Source organism: Amblyraja radiata, chromosome 4 (assembly GCF_010909765.2).
Source record: "Amblyraja radiata isolate CabotCenter1 chromosome 4, sAmbRad1.1.pri, whole genome shotgun sequence".
In the NCBI taxonomy this organism is placed as follows: Eukaryota; Metazoa; Chordata; class Chondrichthyes; order Rajiformes; family Rajidae; genus Amblyraja; species Amblyraja radiata.
In genome coordinates this window covers 56,751,289-56,773,059 of record NC_045959.1, presented here as the reverse complement: position 1 = coordinate 56,773,059, position 21,771 = coordinate 56,751,289, and the positions used below count along the sequence as shown (strand labels likewise).

Genomic DNA, 21,771 nt, shown 5'->3' with positions numbered 1-21,771 from the left:
GATTCGGATATCATTGGGAAAGAAGATTTTCTTGTCTGGAAATCTGCACTTTCAAGGTCCTGAGAGAAGGTAGAAGAGAGGAAAGGGAATGGCTAGAGAGGCAGGCATGCTAGTGTTTGCACATTCTCCATGTGACCGCATGGGTTTCCCCCAGATGCTCCAGTTTCATCCTACATAACAAAGACGTGCAGCTTTGTAGGTTAATTGGCTTCTGTAAATGGTTTGTGGTGTGTAGGATACTGTTCGTGTACGGGGTGACTGCTGGTCGGCGCGAACTCAGTTGGCCGAAGGGCCTATTTCCTCACTGTATCTCTGACGTCTAAAGTCTAAACAGTTTGGAACAGGAACAGGCTCTTTGGCCCACAATGTCTGTGCCAAATATGATGCCACCCCAGCTCTTATCTGCCTGTACGTCATGGAAAGATCTGTATCTCTAAAGTCGAAAGACTCCATGGTATCACATGGAAATGTGGCACCATCAAATCCTAAAAAAGATTCAAACCCCAGTGTCTGACCTGTGGGTTGCTCCTCCATCCATATGTGAAGGTACGTGATGAACAGGAGACCGGCCGATCCGAAAAACAGAACAGAAAGGAAGATGTGTCTCATTTTCATGACGTTAGCCAAGTCTTTAGGGTGACATCGTCCTCTAGGCATTCTCGTCATGCATCCTGCCACCTCATCTTCAGTACTTCAGTCCTGGCAATTCCTGGAGAAATGGACATGGTGCTTACTCAACAAACATCAGATGCAAAGTTTAGTTTAGTTTAGAAATACAACACAGAAACAGGCCATTCGGCCCACCGAGTATGCGCCAACAAGCAATCACCCCGTGTACTAACCACCACTATCCTACATGCTAGGGACAACTTTACAAATTTACCGAAGCCAATTAACCTACAAACCTGTACGTCTTTGGAGTGTTAGAAGAAACCGGAGCACCCGGACAAAACCTAAGCGGTCACAGGGAGAATGTATAAACTCCGTACAGACAGCACCCGTTGTCAGGGTCAAACCCGGGTCTCCAGCGCTGTGAGGCAGCAACTCTACCTGCTCCGCACCGTGCCGCCCTGCAGTTTCTGCAGCTTGCAACCCTCCCAAAGTTTGCACCAAGACTAGTTATCAAATGCAAGAAATGACCTTAGCTCCGAGCGGAATGAAAGAGAGTGAAATACATTGGAGTTGATGGGTGTAAGTCATCAACTCTACTGTGAGGCAGTAAATCAAAGCTTTGGAAAGATGTTGCAGAAAACATTTAGGACAGAGCATCCCGCTGGATTTTGTGGCAATCAATGAGACCATGAGACTTCAAGAACCTAAGATACAGGAGCAGAAATAACACCATTCGGCCCATCGAGTCCGCTTCACCAGTCAATCATGGCTGATCTATCTTTCCCTCTCAACCCCATTCTCCTGCCATCTTCCCGTAACCTTTGACACCCTTACTGATCACGAACCTATCAATCTCCGCTTTAAATATACCACCCAATGACTTGATCTCCAATGATTTTCACATATTCACCACCATTTCAAATCTATGCCTTTCATGATATTATACACTTCTATAAGATCTCAGTCTCCAGCGCCCAACAAATAAAGGATTTACAAGGAATTACATTTTCAGATACCAACAACATTTAAAAGACATTTGGACAAGTACATGCATAGAGCCATAGAAACATAGAAAGTATGTGCAGGAGTAGGCCATTCGGCCCTTCGAGCCTGCACCGCCATTCAATATGATCATGGCTGATCATCCAACTCAGTATCCTGTACCTGCCCTCTCTCCATACCACCTGATCCCTTTAGCCACAAGGGCCACATCTAACTCCCTCTTAAATATAGCCAATGAACTGGCCTCAACTACATTCTGTGGTAGAGAATTCCAGAGATTCACCACTCTCTGTTTTTCTCATCTCAGTCCTAAAAGATTTCCCCCTTTATCCTTAAACTGTGACCCCTTGTTCTGGACTTCCCCAACATCGGGAACAATCTTCCTGCATCTAGCCTGTCCAACCCCTTAAGAATTTTGTAAGTTTCTATAAGATCCCCCCTCAATCTTCTAAATTCTAGCGAGTACAAGCCAAGTCTATCCAGTCTTTCTTCATATGAAAGTCCTGACATCCCAGGAATCAGTCTGGTGAACCTTCTCTGTACTCCCTCTATGGCAAGAATGTCCTTCCTCAGAGAAACCCCCCAGGTTTCCTAGAGTACAGAAACGGGCCCAACCTGTCCATGCTGATTAAGGCGGTCCTATACCTCTATAAGATCAACCCTCAGCCTTTTGTATCACGTCCTAGCCTGCCCAACTGAAAAAAAAATGTTTAGATGGATAAACGCAGGCAAATAGGACTAACTTACATGGGCATCTTAGTGAGTTTGGACAAGTTGGGCAGAAGGATCTGTTTTGTGCTGCATGACTCCATGAGGTTGTAGGATATTTAGCAGCTCATTTTGGGGACAGCTGTCACCCACTATGTGATAATGGTTAAGTTGGAAAAGAGTGCAGAGAAGATTCATGATGGGGTTGCCAGGACTCGAGAGGTACAGGGAGAGGTCAGGCAGGCTAGGACTTTATTCGTTGGAGCGCAGGAGGCTGAGGAGTGATCTTACAGAAGTGTACAAAATCATGAAAGGGCAAATGCATAATCTTATTTCCCAGAGTCAATAACGAGAGGATATAGGTTTAAGGTGAGAGGGAAAAGATTTAATGAGAACCTGAGGGACAACTTTTTCACAGAGGGTGGTGGGGACATGGAATGAGCTGCCAGTGGAAGTAGTTGAGCCAGGTTCAATAAGAGTCAGGAGTGTTTAACAGCATTTTAAGGACACTCATACAGGTGCATTTTAAGGACACTTAGACAGGTGCACGAATAGGAATGGTTGAGAGGGATATGGGCCAAATGCAGACTAGCAGACAGTAGATGGGGCATCTTTAGACTTCAGAGATGCAGCGCGGAAACAGGCCCTTTGACCCACTGAGTCTGTGTCGACCAGCGATCCCTGAACATTATCCTACACACGAGGAACAATTTACAATCTTTACCAAAGTCATTTAACCTACAAACCTGTCCGTCTTTGGAGTGTGGGAGGAAACCAGAGCACCCGGAGAAAAGCTACACGATCACGGGGCGAACGTACACACTCCACACTGACAGCACCCGTAGTCAGGATTGAACCTGGGTCTCTGCAACTCTGCCACTGCGCCACCACGCCGCCCTATGCTGAACTTTGTGTTCCTTTTACTGATTTATAGAACGGCCTTGAGGGCCCATTCCTACTCCTAAAGGCGCGTCAATTCAATTAGCATTAAAGATCGTGTTACTGGAAATTACAACACCCTTCGCTCACAGTGGCGATGCTTTATCTAATTGCAGGTGAGGAGTATAATATTACTGCCACTTTAGAAGTTAATGTGTTTTCCATTTCAATGGAATTCCTTTAGAGCCACACAATGAAAGGCTCGAATGTGATCAGATGTCACCCGTGTAAATGCTGAACGTGTGTTTCTCTCCCCCTGGATACTGACATACTTTAATGTCGCATGTACCTCGAGTCGGCACAGTAACATTCTCTGTCTTTGCAACACAATGCACAAAGTACGCAAAGAGTCACCAGCAAAAATACAAAGTACTCACAGTCCTGATGCTCCCAATTTGTTAACCCCCCCTCCTCCCCCCACCAGCCAGGTTGCTCCCTCCCACCATACAGTTCGCCAGCAAGCTGTCCCTCTCCTCTCCTCTCCAGCCTATATGGGAGGGGGGTGCGCCTCCCGCGGCCAACCTTGAAGGCGGGGGATGTTAAACCTCCCCCCCCAACGAATGTATGATCATACAGGGCATCAGATTCAAAAGGCATATCTATACCTTGCAGGAATTTTGCAGGAATATAGTCATCAGCTAAAGGCTCCAGCAAGTCTTCACAGTATACCTGATGAGAAGGAAAGGATGACGTTTCGGGCCGAGACGGAAGAAGGGTCTCTACCTGAAACGTCACCCATTCCTTCTCTCCACAGATGCTGCCTGTCCCGCTGAGTTACTCCAGCTTTTTGTGTCTATCAGCTAAAAAACCATCTATTTTAGACTTAAATATATTTAACGTTTCTGCTTCCACTGCTCCCTGGGGCAGTGAATTCCATAAATTAACCACCCTCTGGGTGAAGAAGTTCTTCCTCATCTCAGTTTTAAAAGAGCCCCCCCTTATTCTGCAACTATGTCCCCTAGTTCTAGTTTCCCCGATCATTGGGAACATCCTCGGTGCATCCACCCGATCAAAGCCCCTCACGATCTTATATGTTTCAATGAGATCGCCTCTCATTCTTCTAAACTCCAAAGAGTAGAGTTCCAGCTTACTTAACCTTTCCTCATATGTCAATCCCCTCATTGCAGGAATTAATCTTGTAAACCTTCGCTGCACTGCCTCCAGGGCTAGTACATCCTTTCTTAAGTATGGACCCCAGAACTGTACACAGTATTCCAAATGTGGTCTCACTAATACTGTGTACAGCTGCAGCAAGACCTCCGTGTTTTTATACTCAATCCCCCTAGCAATAAAGGCCAAAACTCCATTGGCCTTCCTGATTGCTTGCTGCACCTGCATACTGACTTTTAGTGATTCATGTACTAATACCCCTAGATCCCTTTGCGTTGCATTACAACGCAGCTCCTCCTCATTTAGAAAATAACTTGCCCTATCATTTTTTTTCCCAAAGTGAATGACTTCACATTTATTAGTATTAAATTTCATCTGCCAAGTTGTTGCCCACTCACCTAGCTTATCTATATCCTTTTGCAGACTCTTCCTATCCTCCTCATCCCCTACTTTTCCTCCCATTTTTGTATCGTCCGCAAATTTTGATATATTACACTTGGTTCCCTCCTCCAAATCATTTATATAAATTGTGAACAACTGGGGTCCCAGCACCGACCCTTGCGGAACCCCGCTAGTTACCGGTTGCCATCCCGAGTATGAACCATTTATCCCCACTCTCTGCTTCCTATTTGTTAGCCAATCCTCTACCCATGCTAATATATTACCCCCAATCCCATAATTTTTATTTTTAGCAATAGTCTCTTATGTGGCACCTTGTCAAAAGCCTTTTGGAAGTCCAAGTATACCACATCCACCGGTTCCCCTTTATCCACCCGGGTTGTTACTTCCTCAAAGAATTCGAGCAGATTCGTTAAACAGGATTTCCCCTTCACAAAACCATGCTGGTTCTGTCCGATGAAGTCATGTTTATCCAAGTGCCCCGTTAGTGTTTCTTTAATAATTGTCTCTAACATTTTACCCACCACCGATGTTAGACTAACCGGTCTATAGTTACCCGCCTTCTGTTTACTTCCTTTTTTAAATATAGGTGTTACATTGGCCATTTTCCAATCCACTGGGACCGTTCCTGCCTCCAGGGAGTTTTGGAAAATTATCACCAATGCATCCACAATCCCCACCGCTATCTCCCTCAAGACCCTTGGATGTAATCCATCAGGCCCAGGGGATTTATCCTCCTTCAGTCTCATTAATTTCCCTAATACCACCTCCTTGGTGATCTTAATAGTTCGGTTTAAACCAGCATCTGCAGTTCCTTCTTGCTCATACAGAAAGTACGGGTTAGTGTCATACAGCACATAAGCAGGCCCTTCGGCCCAAATCAGCCATGTCGACCAAGATGCCCCATCTAAGCTAGTCCCACCTGCCCGCATTTCTAAGCTACTCACATTCGGCACATATCCCTCTAAACCTTTCCTATCCATGTACCTATCCATGTCTTATAAATGCTGTAATTGTACCTGCCTCAACTACCTCCTCTAGCAGCTCGTTCATGTAACCACCTCCATCTGAGTGCAAATATTGCCCCTCAGGTTTGTATTAAATCATGTCCCACTCACCTTAAATCTATGTCTACTGGTTTTTGATTCCTTTACCTTATTTATATCTTAACATATTTATTAATTGCGTTGTGGCGGTAAATGGACAGGTAGCGCTGACGTAAGTAAAAATGTAATTGGAGACACAGGATCTGCAGATATTGGAATCTTGAGCTAAACAAACAAACGCTGGAAGAACTGAGCGGGTCAGGCAGCATCTGTGGAGGGAATGGACAAGCGACGTTTTGGGTCGGTCAGGGACCATTTTCAAACTGAAGGGCCTGTTTCTATGCTGTGTGACTATAATTAGGATTGATTCCCAAAGACCAAGATGCAAAGACAAGAGAGCATAGTTTAGTTTAGTTACTTTAGAGATACAGAGCGGAAACAGACCCTTTGGCCCACCATGTCCACGCCGACCAGCGATTCCCGCATATTAACACTATCCAAATGCACTCTGGACATTTTTTACATTTATACAAAGCCAATTAACCTACAAACCTGTATGTCTTTGGAGTGTGGAAGGAAACCGAAAATCTCGGAGAAAACCCAAGCGGTCACGGGGAGAACGTAGACCGAGCCAGAGTCAGGATCGAACTCGGGTCTCTGGCACTGAAAGAAATGTAAGGCCAGCAACTCTACCGCTGTGCCCACCTTGCATTAAGGTGTGAGGGGCGAAGTTTAGAGGTGTGCAGGGTAAGTTTATATTTGTAGGAAGGAACTGCAGATGCAGGTTTACACCGAAGGTAGACACAAATTGCTGGAGTAACTCAGCGGGTCAGGCAGTATCTCTGGAGAAAATTAATATAGGTGATGTTTTGGGTCGAGATCCCTCTTCAGATTGTGAGTCAGGGGAGGTGGAAACTATAGGTTTGAAAAGGTATAGAACAAAGTAGAGCACCGATGGTCAAGGTGCCCATGCTTGTTTGTTTATTATTAGCAACACTACACACAGAGGGCGGTGGGTGCTTGGAACGAGCTGCCAGGGGTGGTGGTGGAGGCTGATACGAGAGTGGTGTTTAAGAGGCTTTCAGATAGACACATGGATAACCAGGGAATGGAGTGGCATGGATCACCTGCAGGCAGAGGAGATAAGTTTAACTTGGCATCATGTTTGGCACGGACATTACGGGCCGAAGGGCCTGTTCCTGTGCTGTACTCCTCTGTGTAAAAAGCTGGAATTTTGACGAACTCAATGAAGCAGAATTTTTCAGTGCTGTGTTTGAAAGCTGAACAAATAACAAAGTGTAAAGCACAGCTGGGAATACAAGCACGTGTCAAAAACAAATCTTGGGTCGATGGTACCAAGGAACATTAACTGGGCTGAATAAGATTGTGATGGTAATTAAGAGAGAAATTGCACAATTATTGCTCACATGTTATTGGAATAAAGTCAAATGGTCCTTTCCTTTTGATTTATTTTTAAGATTGTACAGACTGTACAAGATCGGTGCACTGATTTTCCTGCACTCTTGGTTCCGGAGCATTGCTGTATTATTCGTTTTGTCGGAGCGACATAGGTCACGGCCTTAGGGGAGGGGGGGTTGGGGAGATGAGTTGTCTGAAATGACGGCCTCGGAAGTCGGCCATGGGAGCGGATCTACCGGCTCGGGCCAGGCCGGAGTTTGTGAACTCTGTTCACAAGAGACAAATTTGTCCCATCAATCGGCCGCGGACGTGCCGATGAGGTCAAGATCGGCCGCCTCATCCGGCCTGTGCTCCACATTTACGGGGGGGGGGGGGGGGATTTCAACTGCGCTCATAATTTTGTCTGGATTAAAGGTGGTGTCGGACCACCAGTTGTTGGAAAATCGGTGGTGGACCTGTATCTCAAATTGATGTTGTTTATAGGAATATGGGCCAGACACAGACAGATAGAACTGACTTGGATGGGGCATTTTGGTCAGCATGGACGAGTTGGGCCGAAGGGCCTGGTTCCATGCTGTATAACTCCATGACTGAAGACAGAAAACAGAAGAAGCTTCATTTAAAACGAAATAGCAGCAAAATGGTGCTGTGGGTAGTGCCATAGTAATATAGCATGGAAAAGATCCTACAGTCCAACTCGTCCACGTTGACAAAGATGCCCCATTTAAGTTTAGTTTTATTGTCACGTGTACAGTGAAAAGCTTTTGTTGCGTGCTAACCAGTCAGCGGAAAGACTATACATGATTAACATCAAGCCGTTCACAGTGTACAGATGCATGATAAAGAGAATAAGGTTTAGTGTAAGATAAAGTACAGTGAAGTCCGATTAAAGATAGTCTGGATTTGCCAACATTTCGCCCATATCCGTCTAATCTTTGTTTAAGAAAGAACTGCAGATGCTGGTGAAATCGAAGGTAGACACCAAATGCTGGAGAAACTCAGCGGGTGAGGCAGCATCTATGGATAGAAGGAATTGGCGACGTTTCGGGTCAGTCTGAAGAAGGGACTCGACCTGAAACGTCGATCAGTCTGAAGAAGGGTCTCGACCGGAAACGTCGCCAATTCCTTCTCGCCATAGATGCTGCCTCACCCGCTGAGTTACTCCAGCATTTTGTGTCCATCTAATCTTTTTCTATCCATGTATTATAAATGTTGATTAGTGAACCTGCCTCAACTACCTTCTGTGGCAGTTTGTTCCACATACTCACCCACCCAAAAAGCCATTGTCACACCGTGAAAACTGATCCCTCAGCCAAATTCCTCCATGCCAACCAAGATGCAACACCGTGCATTTGCAACGCAGGTGCATTTGGCCATGCATTTTGTGCCAATCTGCTAGAGATTAATGTACTAGCCAGGTCTGAAAGTAATATTGAAATGAAAAAACTGAAGACTTACTCCTTTTATATTAAAAAAAAAAGAGGGCAGTAGAGCTGCTGCCTTACACCGCCAGAGACCCGGGTTCGATCCTGACTTTGGGTGCTGTCTGTACAGCATTTGTACGTTTTCCCTGTGACCATGTGGGTTTTCTCCGGGTACCCCGGTTTCGCCCCACACTCCAAAGACGTACAGGTTTGTGGGTTAATTGGCTTCTGTAAATTGGACTTCTGTAAAATGTACTGGGATCGCTGGGCAGTGCAGACCCGATGGGCCGAAGAGCCTGTTTCACGCTGTATCTCTAAACTAAACTAAATAATTGTAGCTGTTTCAACTCCCTCTGGTACGCGTCAGGGCTCTGCAACAGAAGAATCGACTTTATCATGAATCAGGCTACGAGGAAAGGGATTTTTGACACTGAATCGAATGTGTCACATAGTTTTCCGCTGACAGTCAGCAAGGACACCGGCTGTCCCGACGCGTCCAAAACCTTCGTCACCTCTCAATAGACAATAGACAATAGGTGCAGGAGTAGGCCATTCGGCCCTTCGAGCCAGCACCGCCATTCAATGTGATCATGGCTGATCATCCCCAATCAGTACCTCGTTCCTGCCTTCTCCCCATATACCCTGACTACGCTATCTTTAAGAGCCCTATCTAGCTCGATCTTGAAAGTATCCAGAGAACCGGCCTCCACTGCCCTCTGGGGAAGAGAATTCCACAGACTCACAATTCTCTGTGTGAAAAAGTGTTTCCTCATCTCCGTTCTAAATGGCTTACCCCTTATTCTTAAACTGTGGCCCCTGGTTCTGGATGCCCCCAACATCTGGAACATGTTTCCTGCCTCTAGCGTGTACAAACCCTTAATAATCATATATGTTTCAATAAGATACCCTCTCATCCTTCTAAACTCCAGAGTGTACAAGCCCAGCCGCTCCATTCTCTCAGCATATGACAGTCCCGTCATCCCTGAAATTAACCTTGTAAACCTACGCTGCACTTCCTCAATAGCAAGAATGCCCTTCCTCAAATTAGGGGACCAAAACTGCACACAATACTCCAGATGTGGTCTCACTAGGGCCCTGTACAACTGCAGAAGGACTTCTTTGCTCCTACACGCCTCTTGTTATAAAGGCCAACATGCCATTCGCTTTCTTCACTGCCTACTGTACCTGCATGCTTACTTTCATAGACTGATGAACAAGGACCCCCAGATCCCATTGTACTTCCCCTTTTCCCAACTTGACGCCATTTAGATAGTAATCTGCCTTCCAGTTTTTGATACCAAAGTGGATAACCTCACATTTATCCACATTAAACTTCATCTGCCATGCATCTGCCCACTCCACCAACCTGTCCAAGTCACCCTGCATTCTCATAGCATCCCCCTCACAGTTCACACTGCCACCCAGCTTTGTGTCATCTGCAAATCCAGGTACACTACATCCATTGACTCTCCCTTGTCCATTTTCCTAGGTACATCCTCAAAAAATTCCAAAAGATTAGTCAAGCATGATTTCCCCTTCGTAAATCCATGCTGACTCGGACCGATTCTGTTACTGCTATCCAAATGTGCGGCTATTTAATCTTTTATAATTGACTCCAGCATCTTCCCTACCACCGATGCCAGGCTAACTGGTCTATAATACCCTGCTTTCTCTCTACCCTCTTCCTTAAAAAGTTGGATAACATTAGCTACCCTCCAATCCACAGGAACTGATTCTGAGTCTATAGAACATTGGAACATTATCACCAATGCACTCTCGTCTTCTTGGAGCTGAATTAGGCCATTCTTCCACTAGTGGAAACATCCTCTCCACATCCACTCCATCCAGGCCTTTCACTATTTGGTAAGTTTCAATGAGGTTCCCCCCATCCTTCAAAACTCCAGTGAGTATAGAGTATATGGGACTAGGGGAGAATACGTGTTCGGCACGGACTAGAAGGGTCGAGATGGCCTGTTTCCGTGCTGTCATTGTTATATGGTTATAGTATAGGTCCAGCGCCATCAAATTCTTCCCTCTGGTCCTAGACTCTCCCACTAGTGGAAGCATAGTCTTCACATCCACGCTATCCAGGCCTTTCGCTATTCGGCAAGTATCAATGTGGTTCCCTCTCCCTCTCATCCTTCTAAACTGTAGCGGGTACAGGTCCAGTGCCGTCAAACGCTCACAATGCAAGATGTGGTGTGAATGGAAGTCCTTTATCCCTCTTGCAACAAACAATCCAGTTTCCTGGTGTTTATATCGGTCGTAATAATCATTGATTCATTAGAAAAAGGTCAGCAGTTATCTAAACTGAATCACTCTGAGGGCAGCTCTCTGCACCACTTCGAGTCTAACTTGGAAAAAAACTCCATCTAAAAATTGGAAAATACTGCTCACATTAATCTGCGACTGAATTGGAATCTAAATATGCCTGACGGCATTTCTGATTAATAAGTAAACAATGATAAATTGGTGCCAGAGTTTGGCTTGCATCTTTAAATGAACTCACTGATCATTCTGTGTAGAGAGGAACTGCAGTTGCTGGTTTAAACCAACGACTGGAGTACCATCTTGGTACCATCCCTGAGCTACCATCTACCTTATTGTAGACCCTCGGACTGTCTTTAATCGGCATTTATCTTGCACTAAACTTTTATTCCCTTTATCTGTATCTGTGTACTGTGGGCGGCTCGATTGTAATTTTCGTTTCTGGTTTAGTTAGAGATACAGCGCGTAACAGGTCTTACACCCACAGAGTCGGCGCCCACCAGCGATCCCCGCACACTAACACTACCCTATACACACTTGGGACAATTTACAATTTTACTGACCTGTAGATCTTTGGGGAGTGTGGGAGGAAACCGGAGCACCCGGAGAAAACCCATGCAAGTCACTGGGAGAACGTGCAAACACCGTACAGACAGCGCGTTGTTAAGAAAGAACTGCAGGTGCTGGAAACATCGAAGGTGGACAAAAAATGCTGGTGAGGCAGCATCTGTGGAGAGAAGGTATTGGCGACGTTTCGGGTCGAGACCCTTCTTCAGACTGAAGTCGGGGCGGGAAAAAGGAAGTAGGCTAGGCAGAGGTCCCTCCATACAGACAGCACTCGGAGTTAGGATCGAACCCAGGTCTCCGCCTTTGCAAACTCTACCGATGCGCCACCGTGAACGTCCCTGGTATTTGCCGAGGTGTACACGGGGGGAGGGGTTGGATGGTGGGGAGGAAGTGGAAGAGGTAGATGGTAGGAGGAGGAAGGTGAGAGCGGTTAAATGCAACCACGCTGTTATTGTATTTCCTCCCCCCCCCCCCCTATGAAACAGCCGAGACCTTGCTTGCAACTTGCAGCTTGCAGGGGGCTCTGGGTCTGAGTTACTGAACTCCATTTCATGGAGAACCTTTGACACTGGAGACGGCTCAAAGCTCCCCGCACATGCAGCCCTGTGTGTGTCGCCGGGAGGACGCAGGCAGGCAAGATAAGCTGCTTTGTTCAATGAAAAGGGGAAAGAAACGACTGCAAATACTCACCCAGACTAGGAGCGTTGTGTCACAGAGGTTGTTGGGTGAACTAACCTCTTCTTCAAAAAGAAAAGATTGCCTCCAATATATTTCCAGCGCTCGTGCCTACTCTCTCTTGCTTTGAGACGTGACTGAGAAGGAGGGGGAGATGGTTATCTGCGGTGTGGCTGCGAGCTGAGTTACCGCTCGGGCGGGCAGGCGGGCGATCACATCTTGTCCCAGCGTCGGTCCCGCGTCAATCAGCGGCCCGGGCCGCTCCCACTCCCAGCCCCACCATCCCCTCCCCCCTCCTAGCCCCCTCCCCCCTCCAGCCCCCTCCCCCCTCCCAGCCCCCTCCCCCCTCCCAGCCCCCTCCCCCCTCCCAGCCCCCTCCCCCCTCCAGCCCCCCTCCCCCCTCCCAGCCCCCTCCCCCCTCCTAGCCCCCTCCCCCCTCCTAGCCCCCCTCCCCCCTCCTAGCCCCCTCCCCCCCTCCCAGTTCCCCTCCCCCCTCCCAGCCCCCTCCCCCCTCCAGCCCCCTCCCCCTCCCAGTCCCCCCCCTCCCAGCCCCTTCCCAGTCCCCTCCCCCCTCCCAGCCCCCTCCCCCCTCCCCCTCCCAGCCCCACCATCCCCTCCCCCCTCCCAGCCCCACCCATCCCCCTCCCCCCTCCCCCCTCCCAGCCCCACCATCCCCAGCCCCCCTCCCCCCTCCCAGCCCCACCATCCCCTCCCCCCTCCCAGCCCCAACCATCCCCTCCCCCCTCCCCCCCACATCCCGCCCCTCCCCCCTCCCAGTCCCCCATCCCTATCTCCCTCCCCCCTCCCAGCCCCCAGCCGCCCCTCCCATCCCCCCTCCCCCTCCCATCCCACCCCCATCCCCTCCCAGCCCCCACCCCCTACCCCTCCCCCTTCCCAGCCACCACCATCCCCTCATCCCTCACAAGCCCAAGCCATCCCTCCCCCTCCAGCCACACCATCCCCCTCCCCCTCCCAGCCCACCCACCCCCTCGCCCCTCCCAGCCCCACCATCCCCTCCCCCCTCCCAGCCCCACCATCCCCTCCCCCCTCTCAGCCCCCCACCCCCCACCCCCTTCTCTCCATCCCTCAGCGAACAAGCTCCTGCACTCTCTCACAAAGAGGAGGAGAGGCAGGGCCATACCCCCTCCCTCTTCCTTCCCCAACCCTCCCCTCTTTCCTTTCCCTCCCTACTCACCCCTTCCCTCAGAGACAGGGACCCTCTCCCCCTCCCTCTTTCCCCCCCCCCCCTCCCCCTCCACGAACAAGCTCCTGCACTCACTCGCAGAGGGGGGGGGGGGGGGGTGTAGACGGGGACATACCCCTCTCCACCTCCCTCCCTTCCTTCCTTCCCTCCCTCCCTGCAGCCCACCTGTCCAGGTAGCCATGGATCAGGGTGCTTTGTTCACTGTGAGAGAGAGATGGACGGAGAATGGGAGGGAGGGATGAGGAGAGATAGTTCGAGAGGGGGGGGGGAGAATAGCAGGGGGGTAGGAAGAGATAGGGGGCGGAGAGAGATAGAAAGAATATAAGAGACAGGGTGAAAGAAAGGTGGGAGAGTAAAAATAGAACACGAGTGAAGGGTGAGAGAGAGGGTGGAGAGGGGGAGAGAAAGTACAAGATAGAACACAAGTGAAGGGTGAGAGAGAGAGAGTGGGAAAGATACAGAGGAAGACAGAATAGATGGGAGGGGAAGAGAAAGAGAGAGAGAGAGAGCAAGAATGAGAGTGAGGGTGGAGCGAGGGAGAGAAAGAATACAGGAGAGTGGGTGGAGAGAGAAAGTCAGAGAATGCGAGAGAGAAGGTGACAGCGAGAGAATGGGAGGGAGGGTGGAGAGAGAGATGTTGAAAGAATTGGAAAGGGAAAGAGGGAGAGAGAGAGAGAGGTGGATAGGGAGGGAGAGTGAGGGCAGGGGAGAAGACACATTATAATTGCCAAGAGACAACAGTGCAAGGCAGATAGGAGATCAATGTTCAGCAAAGGCTGGATTAACAAATTCCATAATACCTCGAACAGGATTAAGGCAAATTCAGCTCCCAGATCTGACCCATTTTTTAAAAACATGCTTATTAGTGTCCTCTAGCAAATTAATTTAAGGTATGTTCTGATTCTGTCAAACACGAGGTTAATGAGTCACCCTCTATCAATCCACAGTCTAAAGGAGGATTTTCATTTGTTTTTGAGTTTCATTGTCCACTGTAAATTGCCTCTAGTGTGTAGGGGAATGGTGGAATCTAGGTGTAGTCAATGGGAATATGGGATGAATTAAAATGGATGCCTGATGGTCAACGTAGACGCTGGGCCAAAGGGCCTGTTTCCCTGCCGTGACTTCATGCCGTCAGAGGATGGATGCCGGTATGGTACGTTATTTGTCACATGTACGAGGTACAGTGCAATTCATTTTTGTGCACTGTTCCCTACAAGTATCACTCTACATAACACTTTATTAGTTAAGCATCTCAGATACAGTACAAGTGTGCAGCAGTAGTTCCCTGAGACAGTAAACAGAGTCGCCAGTCTGCCGCCATTTTCAAGTCGTCGTTGTTGGAAGTGCAGGGTTGGGTCCCTGGAACAAGCTGGTGGTAGAGGCAGATACGTAAGTGGCGTTTAAGAGACTTTTGGATGGGCCCATGGATATGCATGGAATGGAGGGATATGGATCACGTGAAGACAAAGGAGATTAGTTTAACATGGCATCAGGCTCGGCACAGACAATGTGGGCCGAAGTGTTGTACTGTACTGTTCTATGTTCTATAACTCTTCTCCGTGTTCCCTCCACCCAAACATATGAAGCTACAAGTCCAGTCCAGCTCAGATGTGCAGTGGCTGCCTCACAATGCAGAAACCCTTAATGCCACTTAGAAGAGTTGCTCCCATGTCTTTCTCAAGGAACAAGATGGCGCCCAGGCCAGGCGACTCTGCATGCTGGTCCCAGAAGTGGAGCTGCAATCAATCATTACAATCACTCCACTTTTTTAAACCTCTACTCCAACAGCAACTTTTCTTAACTCTAACCATGCTGTCTGTACACTGTGGATGGCTTGATTGTAATCATGATTAGGCCTTCTCCTGTCAGGCCAGCATGCAACAAAAAAAGCTTTTCACTGTACCTCAGTACACGTGACAATAAACTAAACTAAACTAAAAAAAACATAAAGAATCCTCAAAACAAACTAAACTAAAGAATATTTATTCCTCAACGTATCCACTAAACCTTTTGGAACTACTTAGAACTTGTTGAGCTGTTGATAGTGAATCGAAGCTCACTTACCAAACGCTGCAAACGCTTTAGGCTGTGCGGGCGGAGCTGATGAAAAGTGGTATGGAAATAATTCTGATTTTAGAAAGGAGGCCCAAAATAAAAACGGAGCATGTATCTAAATCCCGCAAAGAGCAGCTGCAAGATATAAATGTAGTTACCATCATGGACAAAGACCGTCACTTGATTGACACCACCGCCACCATCTTTGAGTCATGCTCTACATACAGTCTTAGAGTAACCCAGCAGAGGCCTATGGAAGGTGGGAGATTTATAAACATTAGCTAGTAAGTCCCAATTCTGCATGTTCGAGTTTAGCTTGAGTTTAGCTTATTGTCACGTGTACCGAGGTACAGTGAAAAGCTTTTGTTGCGTGCTATCCAGTCAGCGGAAAGACAATACGTGATTACAATCGTGCTGTCCACAGTGTACAGATACAGGATAAAGGGAATGATGTGAATAACACTTAGCACAGGTTCAGCAAGTCAGCAACTCTAGCGCTTTGCCACTGTGCTGCCCCTTTGTTGGTATAAAGTACATTTGGACAGGTAGATGGATAGGAAAGATTTAGGTGATGGGTCAAATGACGAGTGACCCATGGGACCAGTTTAGCTGGGCTATTAGATCGGTATGGACAAGTTGTGCCAAAGTGCCCATTTCCATGTTGTATGACTCTATGACCTTCTCAAGGACATTCGGGCATGGATAATTAATGTTGGCCTTGCCAACAACATCCTGACAGATTAATAAATAAAAGACATACAGCTTTTTATTCCACGTTTATTTATCAGAGCCAATGCCCTGGAAATTATCAGATTGTTGCAAAACTCCATCTTGTTCAGAGATTATACTTCAGACTGAAGAGATACAGGGCATTCGGCCCACCGAATCCGTGCTAACCAGTGATCACCCTGTACACTAGCACTAGGATCAGTTTACAATTTTTTACTGAAGCCAATTAACCTGCAAACCTGTATGCCTCTGGAGTGTGGGAGGAAACCGGAGCAGCTGGGGAAATCCCATGCAGTCATGGGGAGAACGTTTAAACTCTGTACAGACAGCATCCAAGGTCAGGATCAAATCTGGGACTCTGGGGCTGTAAGGCAGCAACTCTCGCACTGCGCCACTGTGCCACCCTGCACTAAAATACAGATGTTGCTTCTAAAATGAAATGTGTCGCTGTCATATGGTTTGCCCTGTCCTGAAAAGCCCTCAGTGAATTTGAAGAGTTTATACACCACCCTAGTGCAGGATAGCTTTTCATTACATATTATATTTAAACTCCTCGGCTCCATTGGAAGGATTTCTATTTACATTCCTGGATATTTAATCCAAATCTCTGGACTACCAGCCCAGTAAATCAAACATTACACCCTTATTCCCATGGGATGAACCAGCTGTTCACAGTTGAACAACATAAACAAGCCAACTTGTTCGTTTAATGTGTGGGAAGGAACTGCAGATGCTGGTTTACACTGAAGATAGAAACAAAAAGCTGGAGCAACTCAATGGATCAGGCAGCATCTCTGGAGAAAAGGACTCGCGCTATAAATTTGCCCCCTCATCCTGCTGAGCTCCAAGGAATAGAGTCCCAGCCTACTCAACCTCTCCCGATAGCTCAGACCATCTAGTCCTGGCAACATCCTTGTAAATCTTCTCTGCACCCTTTCCAGCTTGACAACATCTTTCCTATAACATGGTGCCTGGAACTGATCACAGTACTCTAAATCAGGGGTTCCCAACCTTTTTCGCACCGTTTACCCCCGGCAACTTTAATAGCACATGACAATATTATTTCACTCATTTATGAACAACTAACGATGAATAGATACCGGTATACCAGAACCAAACACAGTCAGTCAATGAGAAAAAATATGTACAAATCCAGAATCAACAAATTTACCCCAAGTTACGAACCTTTGCTCAAAATGCAGCCTCACCAACTTCTTCTTCTATACTCAATACATCTTCTATACTCAATATTACTGATGAAGGCCAATGTGCTAAATGCCTTTTTGACCACCCGATCTACCTGTATCTCCACCTTCAAGGAACCATGCACCTGCATGCCTCACAGCGCCAGAGACCCGGGTCCGATCGTGCCTACGGGTACTGTCTGTACGGAGTTTGTACGTTCTCCCCGTGACAGTGTGGGTTTCAGAGAGCTGGGATAAAGTGCAGCATACTTGAGTTCATCACGGCTGTCATGGGTTTGGGCGTTGTGAGCTTGTTCCTTTCCCTGCGGTTTAACATCTGAGTTGAGATCACTCACAGGGGAAGTGTCTGTGACTCTGACCGCTCACGGCTGTCCCTCACAGCCAGTGTGTTGACGCACACCCAGAACCCAGATGCTGTGCGTGGCTGGGAAAGGCACAAAGGGCCTCTTTGTTCCGGCAAAAGAATCAGTTTGAAATGCTAAATTCCCCCAAATCAAAGAAAGAGGAGGAAACAGCCGGAACAGAGCAATTTCATTTTAAATCCCATGGGCAAGGAGGGGAAGTCATGAAGTCATGGAGTCTAGGAGTCACAGAGCAAAGAAAGAAGTCATGGAATCTTAGAATGGGGCGGCACAGTGGTGCAGTGGTAGAGTTGCTGCCTTACAGCGCCCGAGACCAGGGTTCGATCCTGACCTCGGATGCTGTCTGTACGGAGTTTGTACGTTCTCCCTGTGACTGCGTGTGTTTTCTCCGGGTGCTCTGGTTTCCTCCCATATCCCAAAGACGTGCACTTTATTGGAATGCATCACAGCACGGTTTGGGAAGAACTCCATTCAAGACCGCAAGACATTGCGGAGAATTGTCGATGCAGCCCAGACCATAACGCAAACCAACCCCTTTCCATTGACTCTATCTACACTTCACGCTGCCTCGGCAAGGCCACCAGCACAATCAAGGACCAGTCTCACCCCGGGCACTCCCTCTTCTCCCCTCTCCCATCAGGCAAGAGGTACAGAAGTGTGAAAACGCACACCTCCAGATTCGGGGACAGTTTCTTCCCAGCTGTTATCAGGCAACTGAACCATCCTATCACCAACTAGAGACCGGTCCTGAGCTACTATCTACCTCGTTGGATTCCCTTGGATTATCTTTATTCACACTTTACTGGACTTTTATCTTGCACTAAACGTTACACGTGACAATAATAAACCTACATTTTCCCGTTGTCCCCAGCGAACAACGTGGTAAAATGGACTAATCTGGGTCTTTACAATTGTTCTCTCCGGGTGCTCCGGTTTCCTCCGACACCCCAAAGACGTACAGGTTTGTAGGTTAATTAGCTTCCATAAAAAACCTGTAAATTGTGCCTAGTGTGTGGGATAGTGCTAGTGTAAGAGTGATTGCTGGTCGGCGCGGACCCGGTAGGCCAAAGGGCCTGTTTCCATGTTGTATCTCTAAAGTGTATAGAATTTGATTCTGAGAACTATATTCTGCACTCTGTATCTTCCCCTTTGCCCTAGATATTGTACTTGAGTTTGAACTGATTGTATTTATGTACAGTATCATCTGATCTGATTGAACAGCATGAAAAACAAAGCTTTTAACTATGCCGTGGTACATGTGACAATAAGAAGCCTAAATCAAAACTTAAACCATAGAAGTCCGAGGACAACAAAGCTTGTTCATAAATTCTAGGAGCAGAATGAGGCCATTCGGCCCATCAAGTCTACTCCGCCATCCAATCGTGGCTGATCTATCTTTCCCTCTCAACCCCATTCTCCTGCCTTCGTCCCACAACTGACACCCTTGATGATCGAGAATCAGTCAATCTCCTCCTAGAACATATGAACATGAATTTATGTAGACTGTAAGGCAGCTCATTTATATAAGAGTAGAAATGGTTGAAACTAAGACACTGCCCTGAGCAATAGGACTGCCTCGCATTCTTCTAAGCTTTCATGAATACAATGCAATAACTCATTTATCAGTTCTATCTGCACTCCCTTTCTGACAAGTATGCTCTTTCTAGTATGAGAGAATCAGAGGCATGCACAATACTCACTGAGCTATCACAAAGCACTGTACAATTGCAGTCAATATAACAGTTCACTGGATTCCAAAATAACAATCTTCTGCTTCTTTCATGTGGCGTGCACAGCCTAAAGTTGTTGGACAACTTGTTTTATTTGATCTTCTGTTTGTGCACGTCAAGTTGATTGCATTAGTCGAAACAGGGCGGACCACGTGAAGGTTGCAATCTTCCACCCCCAAAATAACAATGTAATGATCTTATTTAATGACCTAGAGAACTAACCATTGTATTAAATGTCAACATCTAATTTTAAACCTTTATGAATAATCCATTCAATCATTCAGTGAGCTCATGGTCACATATAAATAGTATTCCATCTTCATAGTCTGAAGAAGGGTTCTGACCCGAAACATCACCTATCTTTTTTCTCCAGAGATGCTGCCTGTCCTGCTAAGGGGCTCCAGCATTTTGTATCTATCTTTGGTATAATCCAGCATTTGTAGTTCCTTGTTTCTTCATAAATTAAAGCTCTTATGGATTGAAAGATACAGCATGGAAACAGGCCCTTCGACCCACCGAGTCCAGACCGACCATCGCTCACCCGTTCACACTAGTTCTATGTTATCCCATTTTCTGCTCCCCACGTACTAGGGGCACTTTCTCGGCAGCACAGTGACACTTCGGTAGAGTTGCTGCCTCACAGCGTCAGAGACCCAGGTTTGATCCTGACTATGGGTGCTGTCTGTGTGTGGGGTTTGTGCGTTCTCCCTGTCACTGGATTTTTTCTCTGGGTGCGCCAGTTTCCTCCCACACTCCAAAGACTTGTGGGTTTGTGGGTTAATGGACTTCTGTAAATTGAAAATTGCGCCTAGTGTGTAGGATGGTGCTAGTGTACGAATGATCGCTGGTGGATGCGGACTCGAAGAGGGCCCAAGAGCCTGTTTCCACGTTGCATCTCTAAAGTCTTAAAGGCCTGTCCCACGAGCATGCGACTGCATGCAGCAAGCGCGACCAAACCAGAAGCGGGGGCCGCGCGGAGGTCGAGTGAGTGACATGAAGTTCGAGCGAAGTCCGCGGGAAGTTCACGCGTGACGTACGGCGTCGAGGCGGCTGCGGGTCGGCAGGCCGTTGCCGCGCGGAATTTTTTAACACGGTCAGTTTTTCGGAGCCCCGCGCGATGTCGGGACCAGCTCCGCACAACTCCATACGGCTCCGGCGATCGAAGTGGGACCGGCCCCGCGAGGCCGTACGGCTCAAGCGACCACGTTAGGTCGCGCTTGCCGCATGGAGTCGCATGCTGGTGGGACAGGCCCTTTAGTTCACGCTTGCCGCATGGAGTCGCATGCTCGTGGGACAGGCCCTTAAGTGATGTGGGAGGAAACCGGAGCACCTGGAGATAACCAACGTGGTCACTGGGAGAACGAGCAAACTCCACACACAGACAGCTCCTGTAGTCAGGATCGAACCCAGATCTCTGGTGCTGTGAGGCACAAACTCTCCCAATTGTTCCTTTCTGTGGGCAAGTTACCACAGTTGGAAATCCCCACACTACTTAATGAAATAAAATGTTTTATCCACATTCTCCAGAGATGCTGCCTGACCTGCTGAGATACTCCAGCACTTTATGTTTTTTGTTGTACAGTATAAACGTAGGTTGGTCTGTTATTATTGTGTTTTTTTGTGTGTTTTGTGTATTATTAATTTTTTTAAAAGGACACATAGTGCGGGTCAGGCAGCATCTCTGGAGAACATGGATGAGTGACGTTTCAGGTCAGGACATTTCTTCAGCCACTAGCTGCGTGCGTTTCACTTTGTGTTAGGTGGAAGCTGGAACGAGTGCAGAGAAACAAGGAACTGCAGATGCCAGTTAGTACACAAAAAAGACACAAAGTGCTGGAGCAAGCTAGTGGGTCAGGCTGCATATCTGGAGAAGATGGATAGATGACGTTTCAGGTCTGGACCCTTCTTCAAACTGGTTGTTGTTTGGAGGGTTTGGGGAAATCTGGGAGAGGATGTTCTCCTGAGATGTTGCCTGATGTACTGACCCACTCCTGCACTTTATGTACTTTTGTGCACCAACCAGCATAGACAATGTTTCGTGTCAGGACCCTTCTTCTGACAGCGTGTGTTTTTATGTATTAACCAGTCTCTGAATAGAGCTAAGCAGCATGGAAACAGGCCAGTTTCTTCCAGCTTTCATGCAGTGTAGAAACACTGGCCCTTCTGCCCAACTTACCCACACTGACCAACATGTCCCATCAACACTGGTTCCACCTGCTTGCATTTAGTCCATATCCCTCTAAACCTGCATTATCCATGTACCTGTCTAAATGTTTCTTGAACGTTGCGATAGTACGTGCCTCAACTACTTCCTCCG

At 47.6% G+C, this 21,771-nt stretch overlaps 1 protein-coding gene across 2 annotated transcripts in view; it reads right to left on the bottom strand.

The window, feature by feature from the left end:
* Positions 1-12,420, bottom strand: part of chst9 (carbohydrate sulfotransferase 9) — a 53,559-nt gene extending 41,139 nt beyond the window's left edge. The window contains exons 1-2 of one of the 2 annotated variants that reach the window (XM_033019491.1): positions 12,185-12,420; positions 516-709 (exon numbers count right to left, since the gene is read on the bottom strand). In XM_033019491.1, coding sequence (XP_032875382.1) covers positions 516-666 — 151 coding nt within the window. In that variant the 5' untranslated portion in view covers positions 667-709; positions 12,185-12,420. Of the gene's footprint in view, positions 1-515; positions 710-2,229; positions 2,255-12,184 lie in introns of those variants that run through there. The other variant, XM_033019492.1, reaches the window with a different exon arrangement.
* Between the last annotated feature and the right edge of the window lie 9,351 nt (positions 12,421-21,771).